Here is a 25,625-nt window from a genome sequence, read left to right on the forward strand (position 1 = left end):
CAAACACACCTCACACTCTGGCCTGAATCTACTTTTTTGGGCTCTTCCCCCACTACCCTCCTAGGTAAGTCCTCCCCTTGCCTCCTACTAATCCCAGCCTCTAAAGGGGCCCACCTCCGGAACCCCACCCCCAGCTGGCCTCGGCAAAGCCCACCAGCCTGGCCAACCAACCCTCTTAGCTATTAGGGCTCTGACAATCACAGTGCTCCAGTCACCTTGGATAGCTCTTCCCCCACGGTCTTGAATAATTCATGTTTCATTGTTATTTAGCTTTTGCTGTTGGGGGTCTCCCTAACATCACCTCCCTGGCCTTGAGGGCTCAGTGTTCACAACTGGGGATGTCATTTTGCCTTTCAGTCTTTGTTCCCTCATCTGCAAAATGGGGCCAATAATGTCTCGCAGCATCTGGCACAGAAATCCATGACTGTGCCAGTCCTTTCCTCCAGCGTGGGGTGGTCCCAGGGGCGGAGGGAAGGTGGTGGAACCAGGACAGAAGGGGAGGACTCCAGCCCGGGGGAGGATCCCTTCTTCATCCAGCTGGATCTCTGCATTTGTAAGGGACCACTGGCATCACGCTAAGATCATCTAGAAAGGGCACGCAGAAGCCGTCTTTAAAAAGCCATCACAGGGGCGCCTGGGTGGCTCAGTGGGTTAAAGCCTCTGCCTTCAGCTCAGGTCATGATCTCAGGGTCCTGGGATCGAGCCCCGCATCGGGCTCTCTGCTCGGCGGGGAGCCTGCTTCCTCCTCTCTCTGTGCCTGCCTCTCTGCCTACTGGTGATCTCTGTCAAATAAATAAATAAAATATAAAAAAAAAAATAAAAAAAAAATAAAAAGCCATCACAGATTTCTCCAGCAAAGGAAGGAATCTGGACTTACAAATTCAGGCGGACCGCCCCCCCCACCGCCCCCAGCAGCTAATGCCCCCTCCCAGGGCTGAACCGCCGCAGCACGTGCTGCGCGGTCCTTGATGTTTACAAAGTGCGTTTCGCTGACCTCCATCTCCTTGAAAACCTTTCACGACCCCGCAGGTTCCCTGTCATCACCTCCGTTTGGCAGACGAGATCACCAGGACTCTGGGAGGCGACGTGCCTTCCCCGAAGTGGCCCAACGTGTTGGCAGTCAGGGTCCCAGGGCTGCACCCTCCGGCGGGGTCTGCCCGCCGCCGGACTGGGGGTGCGAAGGGTTGAAAGGCGGGCGCTGGCCCCAGGGTACCGCGGGCCGGGCTCGGGAGCCTGGGGGCGCGCGTGGGGGATGAGGGATGGATGCTCTCGGCCGCAGCGGGGGCAGGGCGTGCAGCCCCCAGACATCTCGCCGCCTCTCCGGAGGTACCCCAGGCGCGGGCCCGCGGGCGCGCGCTCCGGGCTCTGCCGGCGATTCGAGGCGCGCGCCCCGCCCCCGCCCTCTCGCGCGCGCGCGCCCCACTCCGCCTCTCCCTCGCGCGCGCGCCCCTCCCGCCGCCACCCCGCCCCCGCCGGTACCCTCGCCGAACCCGAGAGAGCGCGCCGCCGCCATCTTAGTTGCTGCCGCCGCCTCCAGCCAAGCGCTGCCTCGGTGGAGGGGAGGGCGCCCGCGGCCCGAGCGCGCGGCCCAGCGTCGCGGCGGCGGCTGGTGGGACCCCGGACTCGCCGCGGCGCGAAGCAGCCGGCCCCGGGTCGCGAGAGCCCTGCTCGGCGCCCCGCGCGCGTGCCTGCCGCTCCCGCCTCGGGCCGGCCGCGGCGCCGGGAGCCGGAGCGATGCTGCGCCGCGCTGCGCCCGCGCTGGCCCCGGCCGCCTGGCTGCTGCTGGCCGGGCTGCTGAGCGGCGTTGGGGTCTGGGCCTCGCGAGGTAAGCGGCGGGCTGGGGCGGGCCCGGGGGGAGTCGGGGCGGGCGCCCAGGGCCGGCAAAGCCGGGCTGCGTCCCCGGGCGGGGCGCCGGACCCCCGGGTGGCGGCTGCGCGGGTCTGGGGGGACGTGCAGACGGGCGCAAGGGTCGGTCCCCGTCCGCCGCAGCGCCTGCAGGCGGGGGTGCACCCCGGTGAGAGGCCGTGTACGTGTGTTGTGTGCTCGCTCGTGCATCAGGCTGGGGGTGCACGCAGTTTTTGGTGTGTGCTTACATAAGAGCCCACTCCTCCGCATCCCTGCCAGGGTCCCGGCGCTCTGCCGCTGCGCCGCGGACACCGCATCCTCGCCCCTTTCCGCCTCCCCCCGGGGTCCTTTAAATCTTGTCTGTTTTCAGACGGGCAGCCGCTGAAACTTCTCGCTCCCCTCCCACGTTTCATCCGAAGGTGAAATCGCGAGGAGGTTTACGGTCGCGGTCTCACCTCTCGTTCGGAATCTGCCTCTCCGCACCCCCGACACCTTGGTGCAGTTTTTCTGACGGTGATTTACATCGCTCGGGGGCTTTCAGATCCTCAGCAGAAACCTCTGATTCCTCAGGGCCGACAGTATTGTACTGTTACTTGGGAAAAACAAAACAAAACAAAACAAAAACAAAAAAACATTTCTTAGTGAATTGATTGTTTTGTTGTTGTCTTAACCTTCATCCGCTTAACCTTTTAAACAGTGCACGCTCTCTGATACTGGCCGATCTTGGCCAGCGAAAAGCTTACGCATTGCAGATGCATGCTTCGGAGTGGATCTTGGAATCGTAAACATTTTCCTTGGCCTTGGAGCAAAGTAATCTAGGTGTAGTCTGGAGAGGACTTGGATCTATTCTTCTGATTTTTAATTTTTGATCAAAAGCCTGGGAGGGGGAGACCTGACGAAAGTCTAAATGAAACAGTCCTATTTCGTATTAGCAGGCTTTTAAAAAAAAATTCTCATTTTTCTCTTCCTTGGCGTGACAGACGGAGAGAAGTATGGTGTTCAAAAATTAAAGGGCAGAAGAGGCAAATGCATCTTTTGTTCTGTGTTCCTTTCTTCACATGGGGGATGATGAACTTGGACTACTTCATCTCTAACATTTTGTGGACTGTCATAGTCAAGTCTCAGTCACTAAGTATCAAAGCGCTCTCACTTTGATTTTTAAAAGTTACATCAAGCTGAGTTTGAAATGTTCTTTCCAGATGTGGGAACGGAGGTCTGAAAGTCTGATCTGTCCAAGAGAAAATGTCAAAGTTCTGCTTCTCTTGGGGAAAACCCACACATTTCAAAAATATGTGCTTGGATTGAGTATTTTTGGGATCAGTTCAAATATATTTCATTTAGTCAGTGATAACATTTCTTGTTAAGATCCATATTTTCTGTTTGTCCATTCACCTCCATTTGCTACTCATTATTGAATTACTTGGGTTATTCAACAGATATAAATTTCATTTATCAGATATCTTCATTGTGGTGGACTAACAAATCTTTTTTTTTTTTTTAAAGATTTTATTTATTTGGCAGAGATCACAAGTAGGCAGAGAGGCAGGCAGAGAGAGAGAGGAAGGGAAGCAGGCTCCCCGCTGAGCAGAGAGCCCGGTGTGGTGCGGGGCTGGATCCCAGGACCCTGGGATCATGACCTGAGCCGAAGGCGGAGGCTTTAACCCACTGAGCCACCCAGGCGCCCCTGGACTAACAAATCTTATGTGAAAGATAACGTTGAGTACTGAGTCCTTTGTCATTGGCTGACTTTCTAAGCTTTTCTTGGTGCATTTATAGTATTTAAGGATAATTAGTCTTCAAAATAAAAACACCTTTTTTTTTAAAGATTTTATTTATTTATTTGATAGAGATCACAAGTAGGCGAAGAGGCAGGGAGAGAGAGTGAGAGGGAAGCAGGCTCCCTGCTGAGCAGAGAGCCCGATGTGGGGCTCCATCCCAGGACCCTGGGATCATGACCTCAGCGGCTTAACCCACTGAGCCACCCAGGCACCCCTAAAAACACATTTTAAACATCAGTTATTCTGTTGCTTTTTTTTCTTTTCCCCAGCCTGCAAGGTAGAAAATGTCTTGTGAATATTACAAGAAGTGCCAATAAAATGGTTTCATATTGAGGGGTTGCAAGTGGATTTTATATGTAAATATGCAGTTTGCAGAGACACTTTCTGTGGGCTCATTATAAAGATTTTATTTATTTATTTGACAGAGATCACAAGTAGGCAGAGAGGCAGGCCGAGAGAGAGGAAGGGAAGCAGGCTCCCCTCCAAGCAGAGAGCCCAACGTGGGGCTCAATCCCAGGACCCTGGGATCACGACCTGAGCCGAAGGCAGAGGCTTTAACCCACTGAGCCACCCAGGTGCCCCTGTGGGCTCATTTTAGAAGGTGATCATTTCAATAGTCTGACTTTTTTTTTTTTTTTTTCTCTAAGACAGTATGATACGAACAGCTGGCCATACTCTAGCTATCTCTAATAATTATTAGTGGGATAAATATCACATATAAATTGCTGGAGAGGATGTTAGGTTTTGTAATGTGAATTGCATTTTGATTGTTAATTAGTTGTTAAATAGAAAACCAAATTTCACTCTAATCTGTAGCTGCAGTTCTTAAAAAAACATCAAGTAAATCAAAATATTGGGCATATCCTTGGCATGCCCTAGGCTGCCTGCTTTCTTTCCAGTGAGTCAGTGATCAGGAAATAGTAAATTGAAGTGGAGCATATAGAAAGCTTATGAGTATATATATATTTTAATGCGAGCATGGACTGCACTTCAAAGCCAGCGAAATAATTTTAATTGTTATTTTCCTGTTTGTTTGCACACAGACTTCTCCACGAGGCCTCTCCTCACCTTCCTCTGTGCAATTTCATCTCTCTCAGCCCCTGAATCCTCCCTTCCCTGCCTCGCTTTTTCTCTTCCCATAGCACTTAAGCCCATTCAAACAGCCTTATTTTGTTGATTGTCTCCCCTCTCTAGGACATAGGCCCCAAGACAGAAAGGTGTTTGGTGTGTTTTGTTCGCATGTGAATATTATCACCCCCACACAGTTCGAGTAGATTCTCAGTATTTGTTGAGTGATTGAATGGATGGACAGCTCTATCAGTTTTGACAGCATAGTATTTTTATGTCCTAATTCTCTTCTGACAGATAAATGTTGTATACTGAAAAAGGCATTACAGACTATAAAACAAATCTAAATTCTGCATCACGATAGAGAAATTCATTAGTAGATAATTTTCCAAGGATCTGTTCTGTTGATTGCAGTTTTGGGGATATTAGACCATAAAAATCTGTAGCAGCTTTTGAAGGGTATACTTTGTGGCCACTAATCTGAGTCTAATTTTTAAAGATACTGTAATTCTCTGCCTTTTTGGAAAGTGGTTTCTTAATTTGTTACCTTATTTTTCAGAAGTAACTTTGAGGAAAAGTCCTTTGAATACAGATGTCAATATTATACTTAATCTAACAGTTGTATTGGTGGGAGTAAATGTCATTTATTTCACATAGGAGACTTATAACTACTAAAGAAATAAAGTATATTTTTTAAAAATTTATTTTTTAATTAAATTATTATTATTCTTTTTTACATTTTATTTTATTTGACAGAGAGTATGAGCCGGGGAGGGGGCAGAGGGAAAGAGAGAGGGAGAAGCAGGCTCCCTGTTAAGCAGGGAGCCTGCTGCGTGTGGGACCTGAACTCAGGACTTGGGGATCATGACCTGAGCTGAAGGCAGACGTTTAACTGACTGAGCCACTGAGGTACCCCAGAAATGATAAAATAATAATAATTCTGAATGTATTCCAATTTAAGAGCTCTAACTGGAACTGGAACCTTCAGTTACCTAGAGTTCATCTTCTGGCTGCAGACCCCTTTTAGGAGGAAAAGCATAAAATCAAGCAGTTTCATAGGAATTCTTTTGCAAAAGGAGGTTTTAGTAGTTCATATCATACATTATCTGTGTTGGTACTATTTGATTTTTAAACCAAAAAAAAAAAAATTAATATTTCAGTTGTAGATACGAAGATGTGACCCATAAATGAAATATAAAATTTTTACATTCAAGTTCGAAAATGCTGTAATTCCATGATACTGGTTTCAGGACTTGGCTCCAAGTTTATGAAACCATCTCTTAATGTTTAATATGAGGATGTTAAAGTTTTAAGACATTTTTAAAAGGATTGAATTATTTTTTATTTTTTAAAGATTCCATTTAGGGGCGGCTGGGTAGCTTAGTCGTTAAGCGTCTGCCTTCAGCTCAGGTCATGATCCCAGCGTCCTGGGATCAAGTCCCATATGGGGCTATCTGCTCTGCGGGGAGCCTGCTTCTCCCTCTCCAGCTCCCCTGTACTGTGTTCCCTCTCTCGCTGTGTCTATCATAAATTTAAAAAATATTTAAAAAAAAAAAGATTCCATTTATTATTTTAACAGAGAGAAGGAGAGCACAAATAGGAAAACAGCAGGCAAAGGGAGAGGGAGAAGCAGGCTCCTTGCTGAGCAGGGAGCCCCACGAAGGGCTCCATCCCAGGACCCTGGGATCATGACCTGAGGCAAAAGCAAGTGCTTAATGGACTGAGCCACACCAGTGCCCCAGAATTGAGTTATTTTTATTATTGCTTCCTCAGGAAGGAAAATTATAATTTTGGAGGCAAGCGTAAAGTTTTCATTTATAAGAGTTGAAACAAAATAGGAATTCTGATTATCCTGAAAAATCACCAAGAGTATATTTCTTACTCTGGTTAATTGTGGTTTAGGATCATTATGCTATTAAAAAAAATGTATCTTGCTTTTTCTGTGGTCTTGATATGGTAAAAGCAGAAATATTTGAAGATACGTTGTGTCTTCTATTAGTGTAATTTAAGATAATTGATTTGTTATAAAATACAAAATACAAAATACAAAATTGGTAAAGCTTCAGAAATAGGGATTCAAGATTGGGGGAAATGACTTATTCAGCGGTGTGTTCCCGTATTATAAAGAAACCAAACCAAAACAAAAGTGACATTTTGATGGCAGTAGTGACTGTGCAGAAGCCAGAGATGGGAGCCCTCAAACTGATGGCTGTGAGGTGATGGTGGGCCTTGGCCATCCCTTCTGAGGGCTGCCACCTCCTAGGAATGGGGATACTGCATTGGTTTGGCCCCGATTTGATAGGTCCTTTCTTCTCTGTGTTTTAGGCATATTTTTGTTCATCTTCTCAGTTAGCTGTAGGATGATATCATTGTTAAAGTTTTTCACAAGATGTTTTGCTAAGGTTTTTTCATTTTTAAAGTTTTAGATGAAAATTCATTTACTTCAAAGTAACTGAATTGAGAACATCTTAAAAACCATAGAACACATCTTCTATTCCAGAACTCCAATAAGAAGTAGGTGGTAACATAGTAAAGGAGGAGTCGTGTTTTCCTTTTTTTACTTTAGGTCAGATGTGAATATTATCTTTCAGCCATTTGTTTTGGACTAGTCTGATTCTCTTGTGACAAGAACTTTTTAGAATCTGCTACTTTTCAAAAGAGGACTTTCTTTTCCTTCATCCCCTCTTCTATTTTTTTATTTTTTAAAATATTTTATTTATTTGTTTGTTTGTTTGTTTATTTGACAGAGACACAAGCGAAAGAGGGAACACAAACGGGGAGTGGGAAAGGGAGCAGGCTTCCCCCACGAGCAGGGAGCCGGATGTGGGTCTTAATCCCAGAACCTGGAACCATGACCTGAGCCAAAGGCAGGTACCTGACAACTGAGTCACCCAGGTGCCCCAGTTTTAATTTTTTAAAAAAGATTTATTTAAAATTAAGAATGCCTGGCTGGCTCAGTTGGTTAGGCGACTGCCTTGGGCTCAGGTCATGATCCCAGAGTCCCGGGATCCAGTCCCACATTGGGCTCCCTGCTCCACGGGGAGTCTGCTTCTCCCTCTGCCTACCCCTCCCCCGTCTCATGCTCTCTCTTTCTCAAATAAATAAATAGAATCTTTAAAAAAAAGATTTACTTATTTTATTTATTTCTTTTTTTAAAAAAGGTTTTATTTATTCAACAGAGAGAGAGAGAGATCACAAGTAGGCAGAGAGGCAGGCAGAGAGAAAGAGGGGGAAGCAGGCTTCCTGCTGAGCAGAGAGCCAGACCTGAGGCTCGATCCCAGGACCTTGAGATCATGACCCGAGCCGAAGGCAGCGGCTTAACCCACTGAGCCACCCAGGCGCCCCTAAATAAAATCTTTAAAAAAAAAAAAAAAATTTAAGTTCTGCACCCAGTGTGGGGCTTGAATTCACAATCCTGAGGTCAAGAGGTGCATGCCCTACTGCCTGAGCCAACTTCGTGCCCTCATTTCAGAGCATCTTCATCACCCCAAAGAGGAGCCCCTGAGCCCTTAGCTGTCACTGTAATCCCCCCACCCTTGGCAATGACCAGTCTACTTCCTGTCTCTAAGGATTTGCCTCTTCTGGACATTTTATATCAGTGGAGTCTGACGATATGTGGTCTGTCTGCGACTACCTTCTTTCAGTTGATGTTTCAGGGTTCATCTGTGTTGTAACATGTATCAGAACTTCATTCCCTTTTATGGCTGAATAACATTTACCATAGGTTTGTGTCCTTCCAAAATTCGTATGTTAAAACCATATTCCCCAAATCATGGTGTTGGAAGGTGGGGCTTTTGAGAGGTGATTAGACCTGAATGTAGAGCCCTCCCAAATGGCATGAGTCTCCCGTAAAAGAGAACCCAGACACCTCCCCGGCCCCTTCCACCAAGTGAAGACACAGTGAGAACACGGCCAGCTGCGAACGAGGAGCATCTCAGCAGGACTCCCAATGTGCGGGCGCCTTGGTCTCGGATTTGCCAGTCTCTGGATCTGTGAGAAATACATTTCTGTCGTGCAGAAGCCGCCCAGTCTATGGTATTTTGTTTTGGCAGCCCTAAGAGACTAAGACGATATTTCTTTGTACGGATAGACCACATTTTGTTGATGTGTTCCTCAGTCGATGGACATTTGGGTGGTTTTCCACTTTGTGGCCACTGTGAAAATGCTGCTGGGCACGGTTGTGCACTGGCTTTGTGTGCACGTATACGTCCAGTTCTCTGGGGTATACACCCAGGGGTGGCGTTGCTGGGCCGCGTGGTCAGTGTCTAACTTGTTGGGGGACGTGCTGAACTGTTCCCCAGAGTGGCTGCACCACCTTACACTTGCTCTTGACCTCTGTAAGCGCTCCCGGGAGCTTTTTTCTAATCAGATACACATTTCATGGTTGTCTGCGTTTTCTTACGAGGGTTTTAAGTTGCTGATGGTTTCCTGCTCTAGGAATAAACTGGCATTTCCTCCAACCAGCTCCTTCCTCCATCATCCTCTCCCGTATCATTCCAGTGTTGAAAGGTCTGCCTTCTACACTTGTGTAGCCTTCCCTGTAAAAACATACTTCTTTGAACTTCCCTGACATTTGATCATTCAGCCTGGGCACCTGCTAGCACAAAAAGCAACACTTTCCTGAAAAAAACATTGAGAGCCATAGTTGGCTTTCCTTAGGTCTGAAGCTTACTAACCCTTCAAATCCTTGCCGCACCCAGCCCTGCAGCTCTCTCGTTTTTACCATGCCTAGTTTGAAGAAAGGCAGAGCAGGTCTGCAGCCCGCATCCAACCCCAGACTCTGCTCCCGGTGATGAGGAATGAGCTTGTAAGGTGCAGACTCTGCCATTGGGGGACAAGCCTGGTAAACCTCCAGCTTCCAGGACCAGGATTTAACTTTGTGAAAGGAAAAGGATGAAATGCTAGAATTCTTTTTTTTTTTTTTTTTTAAGATTTTATATATTTTTTTTCCGGAGACAGAGAACACCAGCAAGCAGAGTGAAAGGGACAGGCAGACTCCTTACCTAGCACGGAGCCTGATGCAGGGCTTGATCCCAGGACCCTGAGATCATGACCTGAGCCAAAACCAAGAATTGGACACTTGACTGATTGGGACACCCAGGCACCCCCGAAATGCTAGACTGCTTAGACAACTGGCCTAGAATATGATGTTTCTTCATTCATTACATTTTGGTTCTGCTAATTGGCTAAAAAGTGTGCTTTGTTAAAGTGAATTATTTTGTCTGTATGGTTCTTTGATTTTATTCTTTAAGTGACAATTTATTTACCCAGTCTTTAATCATAGTATAAAATACTTAGGAATGTATGTCTTAAGGGGTGCCTGGGTGGCTCAGTGGGTTAAAGCCTCTGCCTTCGGCTCAGGTCATGATCCTAGGGTCCTAGGATCAAGCCCCACATCGGGCTCTCTGCTCAGCAGGGAGCCTGTTTCCTCCTCTCTCTCCACCTACTTGTGATCTCTGTCAAATAAATAAATAAAATCTTTAAAAAAATGTATGTCTGTAGATTCAAAGTGAATTTTAAAACTCGGTAAATATGAGTGTCATCTTTGTTTTAAGACCTATTTAAGGTGTAACAAAGACATTCTGAGCTCTTTCTAATGCTTACATTTTTTTTTTCTCATTCGTTTTAAGGATCACCAAGAAAGAAATTGATTGGCATAAACGTCAACTGAAGATATGTAAAACTTGAAAATGACTTGTATACAGTTGTCTGCTAAGTGGCTTTTAAAGAGCATAGTTTATTACGTCTGAAACACAGAATCCAGTCACATTTAACTTTACATATTTCGGTTGTAGTTAATGATGAATATTGAGAGGACCAGCTGCATAATATGTGGGGCCAAGTGCAAAGTCAAAGTGCAGCCTCCTTTGCTCAAAAATTATTAATAATTTCAAGGTGACAAAGAGCATTAAACCAAGCACGGGACCCGGCAAACCTAGAAAATAGTCTTGAGTATTGATAGACTCTCGTGGCAGGGTGTTAGTAGTCGGAACGGGGGCCTGGCCCTGGGAGTTTTCACTGGAGCCCTCGGTCCTCTGGACCTGCCCTCCTCAGCGGCACCTTCCCCGGCTGCCCCCCTTCCTCGTGGCAGGACTCGTGGCCTTAGGGTGGAGGGTGTACACTCTTTCCTCCTCAGCAACCAGCAAAGGACAGCGTAGACTCGGCTCGCAGTAGTGCCGGCAAATCAGAGGTAGAAGCTAATTGAGGAATAGGGCTGCTCGTGTTTGGGGGGTCGAAGCCTTTGCATCAGCAGATTATGTTTACTTTTAAAACTCCTTGACTCATTCATGCCGGTTGCCTGTTACTTACGGAATCAGTAACGAGGACAACAGAAATAATTAAAATTCTTGAATAATCCCTAATCTTTTTTTGCCACGCTTTTCAAATGTTCATCAGAGTAGCTAGGAAGTAGTGAAATGCACTGGTTTGCGTTGAATTTTCTTCCTAAGCCCTTCTCCCTTGGGCTGCGGTTGTTAACTGCAGTAAGGCAGGGATTAGAAGTGGGCAGCGGCCGCTCCCAGTGTGGGAACACCTCAGTTCCTAGGGCTGTGATAATGGTGGAGTACCTTGATAATCCCCAGCCTCTGTTATCAAGCTCTGAACTGGCCATGTTTCTCAGCTTGCTTCTGAGTTGTTTGTCAGGAAGCCATTAATACCTGCCCTTGATTCCCGAATGAAGCATTTTCATTTGGCAAGTGTTTAAAAAGTCCATGCCCAAGTGTAGGGAACCACTCGTTTAATTAAGAGGGCAACTAATGGGTGCCTGGGTGGCTCAGTGGGTTAAGCCGCTGCCTTCGGCTCAGGTCATGATCTCAGGGTCCTGGGATCGAGTCCCGCGTCGGGCTCTCTGCTCAGTGGGGAGCCTGTTTCCCTCTCTCTGCCTTCCTCTCTGCCTACTTGTGATCTCTCTCTCTCTCTCTATCTGTCAAATAAATAAATAAATAAATCTTAAAAAAAAAAAGAGGGTAACTAATATGCATCTTCCAAACATTCAAAGCTCAGAATAGAAAATGACTTAAACACTTCTTTATGTGAGATCAGTCATTCTTAAACCTGGAAGAACATGTACCAGTGGGATATTTTCATAACATAGTCTCCCTTCTCTCCCTGATGGTGACTTTAATTAATAACAAATGTAACATTAATACTTGTTTGATGAAATGTTTTAAAGATTTTATTTATTTGACAGAGAGAGATCACAAGTAGGCAGAGCAGCAGACAGAGTGGGGGAAGCAGGCTCCCTGCTGAGCAGAGAACTAGATGCGGGGCTCGATCCCAGGACCCTGAGATCATAACCTGAGCCGAAGGCAGAGGCTTAACCCACTGAGCCACCCAGATGCCCCTGATGAAATATTTTAGAAAGGTCATCAATGCCAGGGATCAGGGCGCCTGGGGGCTCAGTCGGTTAAGCGTCTGCCTTTGGCTCAGGTCATGGTCCCAGGGTCCTGGGATTGAGTCCTGCATTGGGCTCATTGCGCAGCCGGGAGCCTGCTTCTCCCTCTCCTTCCCCCTCATGCTCGCTTGTGCTCTCTGTTGCTATCTCTGTCTCTCTCTCAAGTAAATTCTTGAAAAAACGTTTTTTAAAATGCCAGTGATTAGTATACATTTGTTTATTTGGTTGATAAAATTTATTAACCCCACTTTTTAAAGAATTGTTCTTTGAGTATTCTTGAAAGGTTTGAGGTTTTTACCACTACTTTAAAAAAGTAATGTGTAAGGCAAGTATGTATTTGTTGCATTTTTTTTCCTCTTCCTATTAAGTGTGTTTATGTGGTTTCCAGACTAAAACCAGGGGCAGTGAGAAAGCAAACGTGGGCAACTTCCACCAGGCTTTGATGGTTTAGGCCTGAAGGAAGAGTGCCAGAAGGGTTTCCTGAAGTTTCAGTTTTATCTGGAAACTCAGCTCAGTGGTATAGGAGAGCAGATAGGGATTTGGGGCAGAAGCCTTGACTTGGAACAGAGCAGTCCTGACCGTACCTTTTTATCTTTGAGAAATTCAAGTGCAGGCAGAGAAACTGAGGCAGGCTGGTGCAGTGAGCAGTGACGGGGCCCCAGCACCCTCAGCAGTGGCTACCAGAAGTTACTTAGATGCCTGGGTCCGAGCTCCTTGACTGCCTCAGCTCTGGGTGCTCTTCTCCTTAACCGAGCTTTGACTCGATGTGTGGTTTCCTGGGGCCTGTGTCTGATTCCCAGATGAGCTGGAAAGGCAATTTGTATCCACCTCTTAGAATTCCAGTTACAGCTCAAATTGCATTTTCCTCTGGAAACATTGTTATAAACCCTTTAAGCTCTACAAGTGATCATCAGAAACCCATTTTAACCCCTAACACAAGTGGAAACCAGGCAAATTTGTAGTAAAACACAGCACGCTCACCATTACAGTATTAACTTTATAAAGCGGAGATGAAGCGCTGGTTAACTTGTGCTAAGTACGTCTCGAAGTAGTAGAGTGGCTTTGAAAGATTTTGTGGGGAGGGCGCCTGCGTGGCTCAGTGGGTTAAGCGACTGCCTTTAACTCAGGTCATGATCCTGGAGTCCCAGGATCGAGTCCCACATGGGGCTCCCTGCTCAGCCAGGAGTCTGCCTCTCCCTCTGACCTTCTCCCCCTCGTTCTCTCTCTCTCTTTCGTTCTCTCTCTCTCACATAAATAGAAATAATAATAAAATAAAAAATAAAAGATTTGGTGGGGAGCATCAGCTGTGATCAGTCACACTTGGCTCACACCTGGACTGAAGAGGGTGACTTCTAAGTGACCTGGCGGTGAGGGACGGGTGGAAGCTGATCCTCAAGAGGAAGGCAGCAGAAGCAGGGAGACGTGGGCCAGCAGGCCCCCTGGTGACCAGGTGGCAACACTGCAGGGGTTGGCCGACGGGGGACAGGAAGGGGGAGGCCAGCAGGATGGGTACCCGGAGTCTTCTGCCAACAGCTGTGTGTCCACCGCCCGGAGAACTGCCCGTGTGTGCAGGTCACCCCTTGTGGAGAAGGCTTCCTAATGTGCATCATTTAAGGGAATGACTTTGATCAGAAGTACTTCGTGTTTTTCATCAAAGATTTTACTTAAGAGTTGCCATTTAAAACTATTGCTTGAATTGTCCAAAGTCCAAAATGTATACGAATTAAATTTACTCCTTGTAGAGTTATTTTACTAAAGCAGATGTAAAAAGGGGAGTTTACAGAATCCCCAAATAGTCTTAGAGGATTTTTTTTTTTTAAGATTTTATCTATTTATCTGACAGAGAGATCACAAGCAGGCAGAGAGGCAGGCAGAGAGAGAGGAGGAAGCAGGCTCCCTGCTGAGCAGAGAGCCCGACGCGGGGCTCGATCCCAGGACTCTGAGATCATGACCTGAGCCGAAGGCAGCGGCTTAACCCACTGAGGCACCCAGGCGCCCCCCCAAATAGTCTTGATTGGATGTGTACGTGTCGTTTACTGGTGGTCATCCATTCCAAGCAGTGGTGACCTGGTAACTTTAATTGTAACAGTAAAGGATGCCTGCTGGCCCCCCTTCAAATCATTGTTTAGGATGGGGTCCGAGGCAGAGCTCCCCAAAGGGTATTACTTGGTTCTGTGTTATTGGTAAAAGGTCTGTGGGTTATCTAAGGTTGGGAAATGCTGTCAATGCTGTAGGACTTCTCAGAACCTTTAGCAGACTGTGTTGAAATCAAAGTTATAAGCAAAATGAGCTCGTTTTATACGAGTTGTTTTGTAACTTTCTTAATGTCATTCATTAAACATTTTGTCCCAGGCGCAGGGGATATATCCATTAGAAGGATGTTTGTAGTAGGGTCTGTTTAACTAATCCTGTAAGGTTCCAGACTCTTTGGTCTCAGGAACCCCTGTGCTCTCAAAAATTATTAAAGACCTCAAAGAGATTGTGTTTGGGTGGGTTTTATCAATCAGTAGTTACTCTTAGAAATTATACTAGAGAACTTATTAAAATAGTTATTAATTTGTTTAAAATAGGAGTAATAAACCCATTAAATGATAACATTATCTACTATATTAAAATTGAAACATAGTTGGGTAACATTATATTTTTAACGAAACACACTGTATTTTCCAAACCAAAAAACAATTTAGTGAGAAGACCGGCATTGTTTTACATTTTTTTTTTTAAAGATTTTATTTATTTATTTGACAGACAGAGATCACAAATAGGCAGAGAGGCAGGCAGAGAGAGAGGAAGGGAAGCAGGCTCCCTGCTGAGCAGAGAGCCCGACGCGGGACTCGATCCCAGGACCCTGAGATCACGACCCGAGCCGAAGGCAGCGGCTTAACCCACTGAGCCACCCAGGCACCCCTACATTTTTGCTTATCTCTGTAATAGGGTTTGAGACGAGTCAGCCAGGTCCTATATGCAAGCCCTTGCTCTCTGTTGTTTGGTTGAAGTCAGTGAGGAAAATGTAGCCTTGCACAAATATGTAGCTGGAGAAGGGAGGAGGGATTTGTGGACCTCCTGAAGGGGTCTTGGGGACCCCAGGAGTCCTCAGACCAACCACGTTGTGATTACAGCGGTTGATGTTAAAATGCAGTTTAGGGATATGTGGCCTGTAATTTGCTTCTAAGTAATAGATGAAGTAGAAAGCAAAGGATTTACTTAAAAAAAGAGAGAGACATTAGAGTTAATCCAGCTGATTACAGGAGCTGATCCTGTAATCTTGTGTCTCTCTCATTTACATTGTCATCTGCTTTCTTGAGTATAGAAGACAGTGTAGCTCTGGGGCCCAGGCGTGGACTGGCCTGGAATGTGCAGATGGACAGATGGACGCCCGTCTTGCTGCCACCGGGGGAGGGGGCTTTGCAGGTGGGCGGTCAGTACCCGCCTGTGAGGAATCAGGATCTTGTGTGCCTGTGGGTGACCGCTTTGGTTTTCTTTTTACTTTACTGTAGAACAGATTTTTAATGAGGGAAAAGCAAGAACAGGTGAAAAAGTAGAGAAAGATGTTAAAGTCAGATTTATTTGGGCTTTTTCTTTGAGAGTATACACTTTATTAGTATTTCTAGAATGAGACCTGGGGGAGGGGAATCAAGCTTTTTTTTTTTTTTTTTTTAAAGTTCAATACTTAAGGGAAAAAAAAAGGAAAAGAGTACCATCTTTGTTTTCCTCATAAGATGGCCCGTTTGAGACCTTTAAATGGCTGATTTCATTGTAAAAAATGCTTTTTATAACTACCCCAATAAAGGAAGTCTCTGGTGCTATGTGCTTTCTTTTCCTAAAAAATCTTTTGTAGTTTTCCCAGAATCTGGAGTAAGTTATACCTGAGTACCTGTCCGGTTTGTCTTGTGTGGAATGGTTGATCCATTGTTTTGTCAACGCTCTTGGTGAACCGGTGACCTAGTTGTCGGTAGGACTACATTCCATAAATCCAGTTTCCTCTTGAAAGGTCATCTAATCCTTTCCCTCCTTGTATGTTAAAGTCCTTTACTTCTTGTTGTTTTAAAGATTTTATACTTAAGTAATCTCCAGACCCAACACAGGGCCCAAACTCACAGCTCCCGAGATTAAGAGTCGTGTGCCCTCACGACTGAGCTAGCTTGGCGCCCCCGTCTTTTACTTTTAAAACCTGACAGTTTGGTTTCCCATTTAAGTAATCTCTGGCTACTTGTATATTATTGCATTAGAACTTCAAGTACTTTTAAAAACCTCGCCTAAACATCTACTTTATTTAAAAAATCAGTTTCTGAATTTTATGGCCGGAATTCTAGAAATGAAGAGGATTTTAGAATCCATTTAGCTCAGTCAGTGCATTTTACCAAAGAAGAAACAAGTCAAGTGGTTACTTATTATTATTTTTTAAAAGATTTTATTTATTTATTTGACAGAGGGAGAGAGGGATCACAAGTAGGCAGAAAGGCAGGCAGAGAGAGGGGGAAGCAGGCTTCCTGCTGAGCAGAGACCCCCCAGTGCAGGGCTCCATCCCAGGACCCTGAGCCACCCAGGCACCTTTATTATTATTTATTTAAAGATTTTATTAATTTATTTGACAGACATAGCGAGAGAGGGAACACAACCGGGGGTAGTGGGAGAGGGAGAAGCGGACTTCCTGCAGAGCAGGGAGCCTGACGCAGGGCTCGATTCCAGGACCCTGGGACCATGACCTGAGCCCAAGGCAGATGCCCAAGGATGGAGCCACCGGAGCCACCCTGGCGCCCCGAGTGAAGTAGGAATTGTTGTCAGTCTGTGTTACAGCTTGTACTGTGAAAAGCAGGGATATGTGGAGTCCCATATAGAATCTTTAACCCCATTTTTCTCTGTAATAAAGAATATTCAAAAAGCATGAATTTGAGTGACTAGTTAGGAAGCTTTCATGTGCAGTTGAGTCAGAATATTATGAAATTGGAGTGGAGTTTTAAAAACTGTGGAGAAAGCACATTGTATTGAAGTTACATCATTTTTAATTTTGTCGTACTTGTTTGTGCAAATATCCCAGGAGTTTGCACACTATGCCCAAGTCAGTGTCAGAATTGACCGTGATTCTCGTCATGTGAGTCTTCTCTCCAGCGAAGGCTGGCACTGGTTAGCTGGGGTCTGCTGGAATTCATCTCATCGGGAGCTCCTTGCATTCTGGGGTCAGCCTTCATTGCCAGGTTTAAGTTTTTTTTTGTTTTTTGTTTTAAGAATATTATTTATTTATTTATTTGACAGACAGAGATCACAAGTAGGCAGAGAGGCAGGCAGAGAGAGTGAGGAGGAAGCAGGCTTCCCGCGGAGCAGAGAACCCGATGTGGGGCTCGATCCCAGGACCCTGGAACCATGACCTGAGCCGAAGGCAGAGGCTTTAACCCACTGAGCCACCCAGGCACCCCAGGTTTAAGTTTTTTTTTTTTTTTAAGATTTTATTTATTTATTTATTTGACAGACAGAGATCACAAGTAGGCAGAGAGGCAGGCAGAGAGAGAGGAGGAAGCAGGCTCCCTGCTGAGCAGAGAGCCCGATGCGGGGCTTGATCCCAGGACCCTGGGATCATGACCTGAGCCGAAGGCAGAGGCTTTAACCCACTGAGCCACCCAGGCGCCCCCCAGGTTTAAGTTTTTTAAAGAGATTTTATTTATTTCTTTGAGAGAAAAAGTGAGCAGGAGAGAGAGAGAGAGCATAAGGAGGGGGAGAGGCAGAGGGAGAAGCAGGTGCCCTACTAAGCAGGGAGCCTGACGCAGGGCTTGATGGAAGGACCCCGGGATCATAACCTGAGCCGAAGGCAGATGCTTAACCGAATGAGCCCCGCCCCGGGCCCTCCTGTCCGATTTAAATTAATGACTTTTTTTTTTTAAGAGCAGTTTTAGGTTCAGAGCAAAAATGAGTGGTAAGTATAGAGTTTTCATATACCCTGTTGCCCACACATGTGCAGCTGCCCCCACTGTTGACAGCCCGCACCATAGTGTTACATGTATTACAGCGGAAGGACCCCCAAGGTCTGTCGTGTGTGTGAGGGTTTACTCCTGGTGTCTGTTGTATGTTCTGGGGGTTTTCACGAATGTATGATGACGTGTATTCGCCACCGTAGGGTCATACAGAACAGCGTCACTGGCCTCAACATCATGTGCTCCGCCTGTCATCCCCCCCCCCCCCCCCCCCCGCCACCACCAGCTGCAGATCTTTTTCCTGTCTTCATAGTTCTCCATTTTATAGAATGTCACAGAGTTGGAATCATATAGTATGCCCCGTTTTCAGGTTGGCTTCTTTCCCTTGGTTTAAAGTTCCTCCACGTCTTTTCTTTTCTTTCTTTTTTTTTTTTTTTTCTTGAAGATTTTTTATTTTATTTATTTGACAGATCACAAGGAGGCAGAGAGGGAGGGGAAAGCAGGCTCCCTGATCAGAGAGCCCGATGCGGGGCTTGATCCCAGAACCCTGAGATCATGACCTGAGCCGAAGGCAGAGGCTTTAACCCACTGAGCCACCCAGGCGCCCCAGATCTTGTTCCTTCTTATCTGTATCAAAACTCATACTGAGCCATGAGTTCTGGGTTGCAAAAGAGGATTTATTTTTTGCACTTTGTCTAAGTCTTTGTTCACAAACTAAACAAAAACAGCAGAAGTGCGATCCTCCACGTCTTTTCATAGAGGATTGCTCCTTTTTTTTTTTTTTTTTTTTTTTGCAATGACCCCTTTATTAATAATAATTGCACTTAAGGTCAAGGGTTTCCCTGGGTCCTGTGAACCCTCCGGAGTTCCCCTGGCCCACTCTCATCAGACGGGGGGCGGGGGGACAGCTCCCCCTGCTGCCAGGGGGCATCACCCAGAAAGCAGGCTGCGGTGGCCGCCCAGCCCTGTCCTTAGGATTGCTCCTTTTAAAATTTTTTCTTTAAGTGCTAAAAAATCCTTGTCCGGATAGCGGCGGGTTTACCCGTGCACCTCCCAGAGGACGGCTTGGTTGCTCCCAAGTTTTGGCAATTATGAAAACAATTGCCATCAGCATCCCTGGGCAGGTTTTGGTTTGGGCGTGTTTTCTACTCGTTTGGGTAAATGCCAAGAGGTGTGATTGCTGGGTCGGATGTTAAGGGTATGATTGGTTTTGTTACAAATTTGCCAAACTGCCTTTCGAAGGGCTGCACCATTCTGCGTTCCCACCAGCAACGAGTGAGTCCTGGGCTCTACTTCTCCCCCAGCATTTGGTGTTACCAGTGTTTTGGATTTTGGCCATTTGAATAGGTGTGTCGTGGTATCACTGCTGTTTCAGCTTGCAACTCCCTCATGACATGTGATGTTGAACGTGGTTTTGTGCTTTACATTCATGTAGCTTGGTGAGGTGTCTTTTGCCCAATTAAAAATCATATTGTCTGTCTGCTTCTTGTTGAGTTTGTGTTTGTTTTCTTATTGTTTGTATATTTTGGATAACAGTCATTTATCAGTTACGTCTTTTGCAAATATTTTCTCCTAGTGTGGGGCTTGTCTTCTCATTCTCCTGGCATTACTTTTTACAGAGCAGAGGTTTTTAATTGTAAAGTAGTCCAATTTACCTATTCTTTCTTCCATGGATTGTGTTATGACCGTGCCCAGGGTCATCTGCGTTTTCTCCTACCTTATCTTCCAGGAGTTTCATGGTTTTCACTTTGCATTTAGGTCTCCTGTATCCATTTGGATTTAATTTTTGTGACTGGTGTAAGATCCAGCTGTTCGGCACCATGTGACGAAAAGATTTTGTCCCGTTGTATTGCCTTTGATCCCTCGGTGTGGATCTGCGTCTGGGCTCTCCATTCTGTTCCGATGATCTATTTATTCCTTCACCGACACCACACTGTGTTGATTATTGTAGCTTTGTATAAAGCTTGGTCTTCTTTGGTACTGAGTTGCCTCCCTTTATAAATTTCAGAGCCAGTTTATTGATACCCACAACGTAACTTGCTGGGATTTTGATTGGAATACATCGAATCTGTAGGTAAAGTTGGAAGGAATTGCCATCTTGACCATACTGAATCTTCTTCGTGAACATGGAATATCTCTCCCATTTATTTGGTTGCTTTTTTGGGGGTATCTTCGATTAGATTTTTCCTCCTATAGAGCTTATGCGTAAATGTGTTAGATTTTTACCGAAGCATTTAATTTCTGGGGTGCTAATGTAAATGGTATTGAGTTTTAAATTCTGTTCCGTTTGTTCACTGCTAGTATGTAGGAAAGTGGTTGATTTGTGCATATTAACCTTCTGTCCTGCAGCCTGGCTATAATCCAGGAGGCTTTTTTTGTTAATTCTTTCAGATTTTCTACATAGATGATCATGTATCATCTGAGAACAGAAGACAGTTTTATTTCTTCCATCCCAGTCTGTAGACCTTTTATGTCCTTTTCTAGTCTCATTTCGTTAGCTAGGATTTCCAGGACAGTGTTGAAAAGCAGTGGTCATAAGGCATGTCTTTGTCTTGTCCCTCATCTTAGCAGGAGAGCTGCAGGTTTCTCCCCGTGAAGTATGATGTTAGCTGCAGGTTTTCTGTAGATGCTCTTTACCAAGCTGAGGAAATTCCCCCCCCCCTTTTTTTAACAATTTTTTATTTCTTGTTTTATTTTTAGGTAAGCTCTATGCTCACTGTGGAGCTTGAACTCATGACTCTTGAGAGCAGGAGCTGCATGCTCTACCGAGTCCAGTGAGCCCGTCAGGCACCCCAGGAAATTCCTTACTATTGATAGCTTGCTGAGAGTTTGTTTTGTTTTTTAAGATTTTATTTATTTATTTGACAGAGAGGCAGGCAGAGAGAGAGAGGGTGGGAAGCAGGCTCCCTGCCGAGCAGAGAGCATGATGTGGGGCTCGATCCGAGGACCCTGAGATCATGACCTGAGCCACCCAGGCGCCCCGGGAGTTTGTTTTGTTTTGTTTCCTTAGGAGTGTTGGATTTTGTCAAATGCTTTTTCTCCTTTTTTTTTTTTTTTTTTAAGATTTATTTATTTGAGGGACTTCTGGGTGGCTCAGCATCTGCCTTTGGCTCATGTCATGATCCCAGGGTCCTGGGATCAAGTTCTACATCGATCTCCTTACTCAGCAGGGAGCCTGTTTCTCACTCTTTCTGCCGCTTCCCCTGCTTGTGCTCTCTCTCTCTCTGACAAATAATATTAGAGAGAGCGTGAGCATGGTGGGGGAGGGACAGAAGGAGGGAGAGGGAGAGACTCTCAAGAGCCTCCCTGCTGAGTGCAGAGCCCCATTGCCCCATCGCTCCGTTGCCCCGTAGCCCATGGTGGGACTTGCTCTCACGACCCTGAAATCAGGACCCAGAAGTCATGACCAGAGCCAAAACCAAGAGTTGGTTGCCCAACCACCCGCATCAGCCAGGTACCCTGTTTTTTCTCCGTCTTCTGATATGATCGTGTAGCTTTTCTTCCTTTACCTATTGGTGTGATGGGTTACATTAATTGATTTTTGTATGTTGATCGAGCCTTACATACTTAGGATAAATCTGACTTGACATGCTGTATAATTCTTTTTATGCCTTATTGATGTAGATTGATGTAGATTTGTGAATGTTTTCTTGAGGATTTTTCCTTAAGAGATATCGGTCTATAGTTTTCATGTAGTATCTTTGCTTGGTTTTGGTATTAGTGTAATGCTGGCCTCATAGAATGAATTAGGAAGTATTCCTTCTGCTTCTGTCTTCTGGAAGGGATTATGGAGTACTGATATAAATTTTTTCTTTACTGTTTGGTAGAATGTATTAGCGAACCCATATGGGCCTAGTGCTTTCTATTTTGGAAGGTTATTCATTATTGATTGAATTTCTTTAGTAGATGTGATATCCCCTCTTTCATTTGTGATATTAGTAACTTGTGTTTTCTCACTTTCTCTCTTTTGTTATCTTGGTTAGAAACTTATCAGTCTTTATGAAGAACCAATTTTGGTTTTGTTGGTTTTTTGGATTTTTTTGTTTTTTGTTTTTTGGGGGGTGGTCTTTGTTCAATTTTCTTGATTTCTGCTCTTTCAGTATTTTCTTCTGCTTACTTTGGATTTAATTTGCTCCTCTTTTTTTAGTTTCCTAGGATGGAAGCTTAGAGTATTGATTTTATTTTTTTTTTATTTATTTTTTTAAAGATTTTATTTATTTATTTGACAGAGAGAGATCACAAGCAGGCAGAGAGGCAGGCAGAGAGACAGGAGGAAGCAGGCTCCCCGCTGAGCAGAGAGCCCGATGCGGGACTCGATCCCAGGACTCCGAGATCATGACCTGAGCCGAAGGCAGCGGCTTAACCCACTGAGCCACCCAGGCGCCCCTAGAGTATTGATTTTAGATCTTCTTTTCTAAAATATGCATTCCATGCTGTTAATTTCCCTCAAAGTACTGCTTTAGCTTTATTCCCCACATTTTGTTGAGCTGTATTTTCACTTTCATTAGTTCAGAATATTTTCAGATTTTCCTTGAGATTTTTTCTCTGATCTCCATGTTTTTTAGAAGTATAATGTTTAATCTCCAACTATTTGGGGCTTTCCCAGCTATATTTATATTACTGATACTTATTTAATCACATTATGGTTTGGGAATAAATGATGTATGATTTTTATCCTTTTAAATCTGTTAAGGTGTGTTTTATGGGCCAGAATGTGGTATATCTTGGTGAATGTTCCAGGTAAGCTTAAGAAGAATGTGTAATCTGCTGTTTTTGGATTAAGTAGTTTATAGATATTAATTATACCCAGTTGATTGGTGCTTTTTAAAAGAGGGGGGGAAAGCATGAGAAAGGCAAACCAAGAAACAAACTCTTTTTTTTTTTTTAAGATTTTATTTATTTATTTGACAGAGAGACAGTGAGAGAGAGCATGAGAGAAGAGAAGGTCAGAGGGAGAAGCAGACTCCCCATGGAGCAGGGAGCCTGATGTGGGACTCGATCCCAGAACTCTGGGATCATGACCTGAGCTGAAGGCAGTCGCCTAACCAACTGAGCCACCCAGGCACCCTGATTGGTGCTTTTTAGTTCAACTGCGTCCTTACTTATTTTCCCAGGACCCTGGGATCATGGCCTGAGTGGAAGGCAGACGCTTAACCAGCTGAGCCACCCAGGTGTCCCCTGACAATCTTGTCTTTTAATTGGTGGATTTATACCTTTGAAGTTTACAGTGATTATTGATTTGGCTGGTTTAATATCTATTTTCTTAACTACTGTTTTCTTTTTGTTGTCTTGCTCTTTGCTCCTCTCTATGTCTTCCATTATCAAGTACGTTGTTGCTGTTGTTATTTTGAAAAACTATATGTTAGATCAGTTAAGAGTAAGAAAAATAAAAGTTTTTATTTTACCTTATTCATACACCATTGCCCTTCCTTTATTTATGTATGTCTGAGGTTCTGTGTTTTTTTTTTTTTAAAGATTTTATTTTATTTATTTGGCAGAGAGCGAGAGAGGGAACACAAGCAGCGGGAGAGAGAGAGGGAGAAGCAGGCTTCCTGCCCAGCAGGGAGCCCGATGCGGCGCTCGACACCAGGGTCCTGAGTTCATGCCTGAGCCAAAAGCAGATGCTTAATGACTGACCCACCCAGGCTCCCCGTTTTGTATTTTTTTAAGGTTTATTTATTTATTTGAGAGAGAGTACACATGGATGTGTGCAAGGGGGGTTGAGGGGCAAAGGGAGAGAGAGAATCTTAAGCAGACTCCGCGCTGAGCAAGGAGCCCAATGTGGGATCATTCTCGTATCCCTGAGGTGACAACCTGAGCCAAAACCAAGAGTCAGATGTTTCACCAACTGAGCCACCCAGGCGGCCCTTGTTTTGTTTTTATATTTATGCTGGCTGGTGTTCTCTGAGTGTCTGCGGTTTGGTGTCTTTGGGGGAAATTCTGCCATCGCTTCAAATATAGCTTCCATTCCGCCCTTTCTTCTCCTTCAGGTGTTTCCGTTACGCACATGTTGCACCTTCTGTGGTTGTCCTGCAGTTCTTGGAGATTCTCTTCTTTTGTTTGTTCGGTTGTTCAGTCTTTTTTCTCTTTGCTTTTCAGTTTGGGAACTTCTGTTGTCATATCCTCAAGCTCAAAGGACGTTTTCTTGGCTGTGTCCAGTCCAGAGACCTTCGAGGCCGTTCTTCGTTTCTGTGACACTGGTCTTGATCTCTAGCACTTCTTTTTTATTCTTGTGTGGGATTTCCATCTCTCTCCTTACATTACCCATCTGTTCTTGCTTGTCATCTGCTTTTCCCATTAAAGCTCTTAGCACATTCATCTAAGTTTTAAAAACTGGTCTCACAATTCCCACACTCCTGCCATATGTGAGCGCTTCTGATGCTCGTTCACTCTCTTCACACTGTGTTGTCGTTTCTCGTGTCTTGTGGCTTTCTGCTGGAAAGCGGACATGATGTGCTGGAACTGCGGGAACAGGCCTCCAGTGAGGCCGTGGGCAGGGGTGTGTCGGGCGCTTCCTAGTGCTGGGATTAAGTCAGCCTTGAGTCACCTGTGCTCCGGGACTGTGAAGGGACTGTGAACGACGGGGGCACCTCTCAGTCATCCCTCTCCCCCGTGAGCTGGGGCAGGATGGCCAGGGTGGACTGAGCTGGGGATTTCCTTTCCTCCAGGTGGGTTAGGCTCTGATCAAGAAGTTCCTCCCACGGCCAGGCCCCGGTAAAGAGGAGCAGAAGACGACAAACAGGTGTATTTCATAGGGCTTACTCTCCTTTCCTCTGCCGGAAGCACTGAGGGATTTTCTCTGATACTCCCTGTGAGGAGCTTGTAGGGCTCCCAGAGAGAAAACTCACGAAGTGCGGGGCTCCTGGAGTTTTTAGCTGTCAGCCTTGTCCGTGCTGAGCCCCCGGCTGCTCGTCGGTTTCAGTCCGGGCTCTCTCACTTGGGCTCTGGTTCCTGCTGCGGGCTCCGCTCAGATGAATTGTTCATTCTCTCTCTGTATTCCTGTCCCTACAGTTTAGGGGGGCAGTGATCTGTCCTGTGACCTCACTTCTCTGATGGCATTAGAAGAGTTGTTCGTATTTCAGTTTGTTCAACTTTTTACTTGTTGTTAGGACAACGTGATGACTTCTGCACTCCTTCCATGCTGGACCAGAAACCACAAGTTCTCAATATAACTTTTTTTTTTTTTTTTTAAGATTTGTTTGTTTATTTGAGAGGGAGAGAGAGCGAGCATGAGCAGGGGAAGGGGGAGAGGGAGATGCAGGCCTCATTGAGCAGGTAGCCAGATGTGGGGCTCTATCTCAGGACCCCGGGATTGTGACCTGAGCCGAAGACGAATGTTTTACTGACTGAGCCCCCGAGGCTCCCCATCAATATAACATTTTAAACATACAATTCAGTGGCATTTAGTATAGTCACAGTGTTGTGTAACCGCCACCTCTAATTCCAAAATCCCAAAACATTTTCATCACCCCAAGTCACTTCCCTTCCCTCCTCCCTGAGTCCTTGTTAACCACTGATCTGCTCTCCGGCTCTGGTTTAGTTGTTCTGGACATTTCATGCAAATAGAACTACACAATATGCGACCTTGTATGTGTCACTTCTGTCACTTAGCCCAACCCTTCCGAGGCTTACTCG

At 45.4% G+C, this 25,625-nt stretch overlaps 1 protein-coding gene and 1 non-coding gene across 5 annotated transcripts in view; one reads left to right on the forward strand and one right to left on the reverse strand.

Moving 5' to 3' along the window:
• The first annotated feature begins 1,500 nt into the window (after nt 1–1,500).
• CLSTN1 (calsyntenin 1) overlaps nt 1,501–25,625 on the forward strand; it is a 79,484-nt gene continuing 55,359 nt past the window's right edge. For all 4 annotated transcript variants that reach the window (XM_047723823.1, XM_047723825.1, XM_047723824.1 and 1 more), the window contains exon 1: nt 1,501–1,825. In XM_047723823.1, coding sequence (XP_047579779.1) covers nt 1,735–1,825 — 91 coding nt within the window. In that variant the 5' untranslated portion in view covers nt 1,501–1,734. The remainder of the gene's footprint in view (nt 1,826–25,625) is intronic.
• LOC125099571 (small nucleolar RNA SNORA40) lies at nt 18,603–18,728 on the reverse strand. Its single transcript, XR_007127281.1, has one exon. It is a non-coding gene; the product is annotated as a small nucleolar RNA SNORA40 (small nucleolar RNA).

The sequence above is a fragment of the Lutra lutra genome, chromosome 4, assembly GCF_902655055.1.
Source record: "Lutra lutra chromosome 4, mLutLut1.2, whole genome shotgun sequence".
Lineage (NCBI taxonomy): Eukaryota > Metazoa > Chordata > Mammalia > Carnivora > Mustelidae > Lutra > Lutra lutra.